This window comes from Aptenodytes patagonicus, chromosome 9 (assembly GCF_965638725.1).
Source record: "Aptenodytes patagonicus chromosome 9, bAptPat1.pri.cur, whole genome shotgun sequence".
In the NCBI taxonomy this organism is placed as follows: domain Eukaryota; kingdom Metazoa; phylum Chordata; class Aves; order Sphenisciformes; family Spheniscidae; genus Aptenodytes; species Aptenodytes patagonicus.
Genome location: NC_134957.1, coordinates 24,190,932 through 24,200,820, shown reverse-complemented (window position 1 = coordinate 24,200,820; position 9,889 = coordinate 24,190,932). Strand labels below are relative to the sequence as shown.

Below are 9,889 nucleotides of genomic sequence, written 5' to 3'. Positions count from 1 at the left end.
GTTGTTGGGAGAGGGGTCCGTAGAAAGTACGGCTCCTGATGAAGGTAACAGTATTTTTCCCCATTTTCTTGACAGAAGAGGGCCAGGAGCTGTTGTGTCTCTACGTGGGAAGGGGGGAAGCGGAGGGGGGGACACGGGGGGCTGAGATGCGGATGTGACGCTGCCTGTTTGGGCAGGAAAAAAACAAGGAGGAAGACCAACCCCCCCAAAAAAAAAAGTTAGTAAGGATCCAGACTCCCGCTGACCACAAGGAGCGAGACCTCCCCTGGCCTGAAGGGCAGGCAGGGCTGCCTCCGCGTAGGCAGCATCCAAATCCTGCCTCCCCATCACCACCCCAAAGACGCCCCACGGCTGGCCCCCTCCTTGTAGGCAGGGAAACCCAGCGGGGAGCGGAGGAGATAATACCAACACTGCCTGACGCAGGGTCAAGGCTTGTATAGTCATTTGCATTTAAGCAAATAGTTTAAAGAGCAGGCTCAGGTCAGCTGCTGTCCCGTCCCGCCCCCCCCCCCCCGCCCCGAGCCTTGCTGTGGGGGGGACAGCAGTCCCCTGGAGATGCTGTCCCATACTAAAGGGGACAGGCAGGACACAGACCTGTGGATTCAGGGGGAGACAGCCTGACACCCCCCCCCCCCCCAAAACATGCCCTGAAATCATCTGTACACGGGGAGCGAGAAGTCAAGCGTGGCAGCGGGAAAGGGTGGGGTGGCTGCATTTGGTTACCCACATACGTTTAAAAAAAGATGCAGCCTTGTTGTGACAAACTAGCGAGAGAGACTCCTGCAGGCACTTCTCTACTTTAGGGCCTGGTTTTAAAGAGAAAGAAAGGGAAAAATGTACATTTGGCCTCCTCCGTCTCTGTGTTAAAAAAAAAAAAAAAAAAAAAGGCAGAAATGAGTTCATTTCATTGCTGTTTATTACCAGTCCTGCAGAGGCTCAAACCACCGAAACCAAGAGCCCTGAACCCATCAAACCTGGGAGAAAGTTTGAGTTGACTCAGCCAAGTGAGAAACACCCTGACCGACCTCTAACGGGTGGAAACAGCATCCTTGCTGCTGGGCTGAGACATTTCAAAGGACCTGGAAGGAAGAGGAGGTGGGACGTGCTGAGCATCGCTGGAGCCAGGGGCTCCGGTGTGCCCGTCCAGACCTGCCCCGTGCGCCAGGCAGAGGCGAGGGCTGCGGCGGCCTCTCTCCGCGCCCACCCTTGTGTGGCCCAAAGACACAACAAGACCCTACAAACAGCTATGGGTGTGATACTAGTTCCTCTGTATCTCAGGATGGTTTTGGCCGGGGCAAAGAGAAGCTGGCTGAGGCCCATGAGGTTGCGATGCCCTGGGGGCTTTCCCGCAGGGCACGCAGGTTGGCTAAGCCCAAATGCACCCACAGCATGGCTGAAATCCAAAGTGCTGGGATGAAACCAGCAGGAATTAAGGCTTAAAAGCTTCAGGCTGAGGCCATGAGGGAGAAATTTGTGGGGAGATTTGAGCGGGCACTCAACCGCTTTGCTGGATGGAGACCTCCACCAGAGCTACCTGCTCTGAACCCGGGATGAAATCAGGGGCTGGGAGGGCAGCGCTGGACTGCATCTTTCTTGGGATCTAGGACTTAAAACAAGGCATGGGATAGTTTCCATATCCCGCTCTTTTCACTTCAAGACGGTATGAATTTACGCAGAAAAAGGCAATAGAGGATCTACCTCTCCTTGTCCACCCAACTGGAGTCACTTTCCTTCAGCCGTCCCTGAGTCGTGTGATCTGCGAAAGGACAAGTCTGCTCCCAGGCATCAGGAGAAAGCGTATGAGAGGCACCGAACGCACAGTATGGGTTGCTGTACTCGGGGGGTGGTGTCTGGGGCTCACCGGGGAAGGGAAACGGTCAATGGAGAGGTCTTGGGGTCTTCACAAGAGCCGAACAAGTAGTTTTTAAATAATTCACATGGCTGCTCGATCGCGTGGGGACAGAGGGAAACCAGCTCGCTAAATATAAGGCACTCGGAGGGGCAGGGAAATGAAGGAGCAGGGGGACTTACAGCAGAGAAAGATGGCTAGGAGCGGAAGGGCCGACACGGCCGCCGTGCTGACTGTGAGGGCAGTCATGTCCACAAACTCCGTGCATCCTTCTTCTGTGGTCAAACAAACCAAGGCATCAGCACAAAGCGCCGTCCGAAGCAGAAGGAGAAAAAGGAGAAAGGCAAATTGCCACCGTGAAAACATGCACACATGCAAAAAAAAAAAAAAAAAAAAAAAAGGTGGGGTTGAAAATTAGTTTTGCTTTTGCAAAGATTTCACTTCCCTGAAAACCCCAATTTGTTGGATTTATTTTGGAGCAGGTCTAACTCCAGATGGCCAAGTTGAAGGGATACTGGGATTACATATCATGGACAAGTTTTAGCCTCAGTGTGACAAATCCTTGGGTGGTCCCTGGAGCATCCCCTCTCACCGTGGCGATGGTGGATGTTCTTTATGAGGAAGCTGGTCGTCAGCACCACCGAAACCACTCCTCCGGGAGCAGCGTAGCCCATTGTGCACTGCGCTGGCCGAGGGAAAGACGACAAAGTGATGTTAATGTGTGTTACGAGAGGCGGACGGGGGTCTGCCCACACTCACGGTCTGCTGTGGAATCCACCAGCCTGAGTTAGCACAGAAGTAGAAAAAGTTTTCATTTAAAAAAGATAAGGGTGAGATTTTGGGCAAAATAAAACCCCCGTGGACCAGTGTCGTGGTTTAACCTCAGTCGGCAACTGAGCACCACGCAGCCGCTCGCTCACTCCCCCCCACCCGGTGGGATGGGGGAGAGAATTGGAAGAGCACAAGTTAGAAAAACTCGTGGGTTGAGATAAAAACAGTTTAATAATTGAAATAAAAAAAAAATAATAATAATAATATGATAATAATACACAAAGCAAGTGATGCACAGTACAATTGCTCACCACCCGCCGACCGGTGCCCAGCCAGTCCCCGAGCAGCGGCCCCCCCGGCCAGCTTTCCCCAGTTTATGTACTGAGCATGACGTCCCATGGTATGGAATGTCCCTTTGGCCAGTTTGGCTGTGCCCCCTCCCAGCTTCTTGTGCACCTCCAGCCTTCTCAGTCGGTAGAGCATGGGAAACTAAAAAGTCCTTGGCTAGTGTAAACACTGCTTAGCAACAACTAAAACACGGGTGCGTTACCAACTTAGTTCTCATCCTAAATCCAAAACACAGCACTGCACCAGCTACTAGGAAGGAAATTAACTCTGTCCCTGCCGAAACCAGGACAACCAGTTTTATCTCCCTCCCTGCCATCCTTGGTAAAACAGCTCACCTGTTTTGCTTTTCAGTTGGATGAGCTTTGTGGGCTGGAAGGTGATGGTGGCAGAGACCAGGAAGGTTACCACGATCACATACGTAAGGGCAATCTCTGGCAATATGATCGCAATAGAAGGGCCTGAAAGAAAACAGGACAAGGCAGAGTACCAGTTCTTGCATTCATCTACCACCTTCATAATTTTGTAACCCTCCATCGTGTCCCTTTCCCACCCTCTCCCAACTCCCAGCCTTTTCAACCTGTCCTTGCAAGCAGCCTCTCCATCCTTGATCGTTTTAGCTGCCCTTCTGCAATTAGCTCTGGGAAAGGGCTCTGGGTAAAGGGAGAAAACTATATTAATTGTATGGATGGGTGTGTAATCCATACGGTGGTCCAGGCCCCCACGCCTAGCTGAGATCACGCATGGGGAGGACACGTGTCGCTCTGGCTGGCTCTATCCCCACGTGTTTAGCTGCGTGACCCTCCCTCTCCGGGGCAACTGCCTTCCTCTCTGACCCCCGTGAGACGCTACATCTCCCGTGAGGTCTTCACCCCATATGGTTTGCACAGCAAGGATTGCTTTTCCGTGCTGCACCCTCCACGGGGTAAAGGAGTAGGGTCCGCACAGCACGCCCCCCTCTCCCCCCCCAAACCGCCCCACAGCCACCTCCTACCTTCCTCTCGCATCCAGAGGATCCCAGCGGTGCCTGCCAGGATGGAGGCGATGCACACCAGTCCGCAGGTGTAGGCGCTGAGCCACCTCCACAGCTCACCCCCTAGACACCCAGAGCAGTGTGGAGTGACTGCTGTGACCCCTCGTGATGTCCCGCGCCAGCCCCCACCCCTTCCTCAGGGTGGGATGCAGCCCGTCCCCACCCAGGATGCTGTGGGGTATCCCTGGCCAGGGCCCAGTGGGTTTGACCCGCTCTTCAGTGTGGGTGGCTGGAAAGGGCTCTGTGCCCCCCGATACAGTCTATTATTAAACACACTTTCTTAAAAATGGAGCCTTGTAACAAAAAAAATGCTCCTGAGAGACATTTTTTTCTAGTAAAGGGTCAATCAGTCACCTCAACTCTCTAGAACAAAATGTCTGGCAAGTAGCAGGATCTAACCTAGCTTGAAAACAGAGTAAAATCAGTTTTCACCATTAAAAAAATTTGCCAAGGAAAGTTCCTCTACTCTTATGAAGACCTGCCAGATGAGGAGAAGGTGAGATGTTTAGTCAGCTGGAAAGGGAACTAGCTGATTACCAGCTCTTCCCACAGCAACGGTCCTTGCTCTCCTCCACCAGACAAGGGAAGTGAGGGTTCGGTTGCCCCCCAACTGCAGACTCACTTATTCTTAGCTTTTCAGACTGGCAGACGGGAAAAATTAATCCCCACCCCGAGACGGCAGCAAAGACCACAGCAACCACCGCAATCCTCAGCACATCCTGCAAGGGAGGGGAGAGACCTGGAAAAAAAAACCCCGAGGAGCCAGGAGTCAGGCCACTGGCAGGACCAGCATGGATGGCTCTGGTGGGCCATGGGGCTCCTCCATCACCAGGACAGGTTCAATGCCACCTGGTGGCCAAATCAGCGCTTTCTGCTGCAGGCTGTGGTCCATGAAATGTCCAACCTGGGACGTGTTGCTGCCCACAGGCTTCCTGGCCACCGCCCCGCTGCCCATGTCCTGCTCACCATCACCTCGGCCGAGGGCCATCACTTGGGACCTTCTCCAAGAGGGAACAGCCAATCTCCTGCTGCCCATTCTGCCAAGGACTGTGCCTTGGGGGTATCAGAGACCAGGAATTGCTGCTGATCATCCTATGATGGGGAGCTCCTGTCAACAGCATGTGGGCCACAACCTCAAGGGAGGGCGGGCAGACCTTGGGGGATGGAGGCAGAGGGATGGGATGAAACGACCCAGGGATCCCCAGGGAAGGGTGGAGAGCAGGAAGAGCGGTGGGAGGTGAAACCCCAGCAGCGATCACCTGCAATGGTGACGTTCAGGGAGGTTTCTTGCCAGCTTATCCCATTGCTGACGTTGCAGGAGTAGGAGCCGCAGTCCGACTTCTTCGCTGGCCTCAGGTACAAAACGCTGAGGCTGTCAGAGAGGTGGAAACCTCTGTCTGGGGGAAGGGGCTGCCCATCCTTCTTCCAGGCGATGGTGTCCACCCTGCCCTCCGCCACGTCACAGAGCACCTCACCGGTGGCCTGGGCCACGAGAGCACGGCTCCGGAGCCGAGGGCGAGACACGGGCTCTGGAAAGGGGACAGAAACACCAGCACTTCTCTCAGACATGATTTGGAGCATCTGTGATGGGGATCTGGGCTGCAGTTGTCACTGCAGCGTCCTTGAGTCTGCAACGGTGCAATCGCAGGTGCCTTTCCCTTGGAAAGTCCTGTGCTGCATGGGGCTGCTGTGCTTTCCGTGTTTGGTTTTTGTTTGTTTGTTTTTTCTTTCTAGCTGAGTCATTTCTTTAATTGCATTTGGGAAAATACAGGGCATTTTAAAATATGTCAGGAAATGAGAAAAAAGAGGAAAAGGATGCAGATCCCATTCAGACTTACGTGTGGTAGAAAGGAGAAATGTGTGGTGAAGGGCTGTGGTAGCATTACGTCAGCGACATTATTATAGCAGAGAAAGGGTAACGCCAAAGCAAATTAAGGGAATTGCTGAGAGCGATATCGAGGAGAAATTTCTGTGTTATTTAAAGTGTACTCTTATCTCTGTGACAGCGCCTGGTGCCTGCAAACTGCAAACAGACTGTGAGTCAGTATGGTCTGAGGGGGAGAATTTTTTCGTGACTTCTCCATAAAGCCCACCCTGCTGGGCTTAGCTCCATCGGCTCTGCCAGGTCCCCCTCGCGAATGTGTCAGAGGTACTCTCCACAGGTGGCAGTGGGTACACGGAATCCCACCGGTCCCTCCATCCCTGCACTGAGAGTAGAAAACAAGGGAGGGAATTGCCTTTCCAGGATGGAGCCCAGCCCTCTGTCACAGCCAGGCACCATAGAAGGTCTCCCTGGGCAGCACCACCAGACCTTCTCCCCTAGGGCAAGTTGGGAACCTCTTCCCAAAGTCTCCCTGGTGATGTCTCCACGCATGGTGGGTTCAAACAAACCAGTTGGCCCATTAAACTTAGCACAAATCTCTTCTCCAAATCCCTTTGTTTGGATGATGGTCCATATACAGTCAAATAATACCACTGCTCTGCTTGCATCCATCATCCCGCTCCTCCCTCCCATGCCCACCACTTACTGAGGACTTCCAGCAGGATTTTCAGGCTTTCCCTGTCTCCCGCGTTGACAGTCGCTTCGTAGATGCCACTGTCGCTTTCCTGGACGTCCTCCAGCACGAGAGATCCATTGGATGGATGGAAAATGGCTCGTCCTGTGTAGGGCGTGTGGATGGCTGGGTTGTGAGACCCCCTGTAGTACTGCAGGATGGTGCAGGAGCTGGTGCCATTGCGGTATTCCCACCGCGTGGAGTAGATGTGCGCGACGTTATCCGGCCCAGGAAGCAGGACCGAGGATCCCACAGCGGCGGCTTTTCTCTCGAGGGGTCTCGCTGCTTCTGCAGCCTGTTGCAAAGGCACCAGCAGCCCTGGGTGGCAGGGGAAGGGAAGATGAGCTGGGGAGACAGAGCAAGTCGGCATGGCTTGGGAGAGGCTTTGGTACCCCCTGTGCCAAGGACACACACGTGGTACCTGGAGCGGTTGGTCGCAGCCTCTCACAAAGCCATTGCCATCGCCCGTCATGCTGCCAGGCAGGGAGACATCCCAGCCGGAGCTGATACAGGTGCCTAAATACAGCACGGGGTGCTCGGAGATACCTGGCTGCGGGGTTGCGAGCTTTTTCTACTTGAGTTTTGTGTGCATTTGGGTGGCATTTCCTCCCAGTCTGTACCCAGAAGGGACTTTCTAATCCTGACCTAATTTCCATGGCTCCTTCCCAATTCCCGGTCTTGTTTGGGGCTGAAAGTGTCCACGCGCTCCCAGCAGAGAGGGACGCAGCTGTGTCTCCAAAACACATGGCAATTTCTGGGCTTGTCATGACTCGGGCTCTAACAGGTGCTCGAGGACTTCAAGAGGAGCCACTGTGGGTAGGTCACAGCTCCCAGCCCCGAAAAAAAAGAGCTTTCTAGGAAAGCCAGGCAGAAATCACTAGTACAGTCCTATCTTGTAAAGTGGATGCTTTAAAAAAAAAAAAAGGTGAGGTTAAAGGGTTTAAAGCAAGGAGCCAGCCCTAGGCAGAGGAAACAAAAGAAAGGGTATTTATCTACCCAGGCAGAGGTCCAGTTAATTGCCAGTGGCAATCCTAGTACTCCTAAGAGGCTGCTCTGAAGGAGGCACCAGGTTTTCTGCTAAAGCTCCTCTTCTCCTCGCCAAAGCTGCCAGTCTAGCCCTTGCACGGGAGTGTCAGGTCTGAGACCCCCCCGAGACGGGGGCCGGCGGCAGCGATCCCAGCCCATCCCCAGTCGCCCGCCACCGAGCAACCGCAGCCACGCTTCCCAACAAAAGAGGTGTCGTGAAAACACCTTTCCAGCACAGGCGGCCCCGAACAGCCGGCTGCCTGCAGCAAGGTGGAGGGGTGCTGGGCAGGCAGGATGCGTGCGCCTCGGGCAGCCAGCTGCTCCCGGCGCAGACCCACCAGCTGCACAGGCTGTGTTTGCTCTTCTCTCTCCACCATTTCTCAGTTCCTGCCCCGATAAGCAGATGTTCGCATGCATTTACACTGCCGCCTGCCGTCTCTGCAAACAATCCTGAAAGCTGTCCCTTATGCTCTGACCGGTCTTTTCTCTTAGTAATTTTGCAGCACAGGTGGGAAAGAAAATAGGCATAGCAATCCAAGCAAATCGAGCTCATCTGACGATTCTCATTTCTCACTCTCGTGACCTTGAGAAACAGCTATCGGTTTTTATTTTTGTGCCTTCATGCCCCCCAAACTGTAAGATGTGCAGGGAGAAGAAACAAACTTATGACCAAAAATCCCCTTGCTCTAGGAGAACACTATTTATACAGAACATGCAGCACGACTAGCAGAAGGTAAGAGAAAATACTTCATCGCAGGCATCTTTTTACAACTGCAATACCCAAAGCTCGTTCTATAGACACTCAAACAGAGCTCACTACCATCACGGCATCTGAAAATCTGGGTATATTGTAATGGGTTTCTTTTCTAGTTTAGATGCTCGCCCTGAAAATCTTCGTACATTCGTGCCTCAAGGCAGCCAGTGCATACATAAGGGCCACAGTGAGATTGCTCACACGAGTGTAACTGCAATAAATTTTGTGTTATTACATATATCAGCCCCAGTATAAATCTTTCTGCAGTAGACTTTTAGCCTTCGCACCATGCCTAGATCCTGAGCTGCTTCTACCTCCTCTGTCTTTGGACAGCGAAGCAGTGACACCTTTCCCTTTCAGGTTAGGCATTTTGCCCCACCTAAAAAGTCTAACTTACACGGACCGGAGATCCCCATGCACAATTGCAAAGCTCCGCTGGAGCCTCAGGCTCTCTGCGGGTTTGCAACAGGCGAGGATCTGGCCCGGAGCCCACTGGGTGGCATCGGCACCTGGCCCAGCCTGGGGACAATTTACCTGCAAGGAGCACCCAGCTGGTCCTCAGCAGCTCTGCGGGATGGCACATCAGCATCTGTCAAGGGAAAATGGCTCAAAAAATTGCCACGCTTTTAAAATAGCCCCTTAAAAGTCCACGCTGTAAGGAGAACAACAGGTCAGGCTGTACCGTGTGAGGAGTTTTTGCAGTCCTGAGGACTGGATTTCCGATGCTCGTGAGGGCAGTGCCGCGGATACTCCCAGCCTGGCTCCAGACTCGCTGTTTTCCTGCCGATTGCTCCTCTCCTTCCTTGCCGCCTCCTCTCCTGCCCCCCTGCCGGGGGACCCTTCCCGGGAGCCTTGCCGGTGGCAGCTCCCCGCTCTCGCCCCCGCGCTCTCTGATGCCGGCAGCGACGCCAGCAGGAACCGGCCGCTCCCCGGCGCTGCGAGCGGGCAGCACAGGAGGGCAGAGCTGCCTGATGGCTCCCTGCAGCCCCACAGGGGCACGTGGGCAGAGCTGCAATGCACCCCAGAAGTGGCCCCATTGCAAGAAACGTTGAGCTTGGTTGCCAGGGCAAACCAGGGAGAATAACCTGCCTGACTCTGCTTCTAGGAGGGGTTTCCTACTTCAGTTCTTGCAGCGATAATCCATCCCGGTCCCTTTCTTGCAGCTCAGTCATCTTCCATCCTGCCCCCGGGAGAGGAGCCCAGCTCCCTGAGCAGAGCAGAGGTTGAACTCATCCTCCAGCCTGTTTCTAGTGGTGGCCAGGGGCTCAAGCGGGCTCTGAGACACTTGTCCCACTGCAGGTAGCTTTTTCCTCCACCAAGGCAGATGTGGGCTGGGATCATCCATGTTCCACAAGCTTTCTGCAAAGGGAATTTCGGTTTAGGGGAGAGACACTCCTGGGATCAGAGGAGCACCTGGGGACCAAGTTTCATGCTCTAGACTGAAAAGCAGAGGGATGAGAGACTTGGGAAGGTTTGAGCTCTGCCCCAGAGCACTGGGGAAAGCTTTCCTGCCCTGCTGAGCGCGGCTGGCCCTGCCTGACTCCCACGGACCACCA

The 9,889-nt window shown here is 54.0% G+C and overlaps 1 protein-coding gene across 1 annotated transcript; it reads right to left on the bottom strand.

The window, feature by feature from the left end:
- Positions 1-894: 894 nt before the first annotated feature.
- Positions 895-9,215, bottom strand: LOC143164701 (uncharacterized). Its single transcript, XM_076347622.1, has 11 exons — positions 9,016-9,215; positions 8,868-8,922; positions 6,527-6,871; positions 5,258-5,527; positions 4,621-4,737; positions 3,960-4,061; positions 3,304-3,426; positions 2,442-2,534; positions 2,032-2,124; positions 1,699-1,756; positions 895-1,079 (listed from the first exon to the last, which is right to left on the bottom strand). The coding sequence occupies exons 2-11, from the start codon at positions 8,920-8,922 to the stop codon at positions 1,028-1,030; spliced, it is 1,308 nt and encodes a 435-aa protein (XP_076203737.1). The 5' UTR covers positions 9,016-9,215; the 3' UTR covers positions 895-1,027.
- Positions 9,216-9,889: the final 674 nt, after the last annotated feature.

Excerpts from the sequence above, each read along its gene's own strand:
- LOC143164701 (XM_076347622.1), bottom strand. The coding sequence starts at position 8,922 with ATGCTGATGTGCCATCCCGCAGAGCTGCTGAGGACCAGCTGGGTGCTC. Across the intron at positions 3,427-3,959 it reads CCTCTGGATGCGAGAGGAAG|GCCCTTCTATTGCGATCATA; the intron begins GTAGGAGGTGGC and ends GTTTTCTTTCAG. Across the intron at positions 2,125-2,441 it reads GAACATCCACCATCGCCACG|AAGAAGGATGCACGGAGTTT; the intron begins GTGAGAGGGGAT and ends GTTTGACCACAG.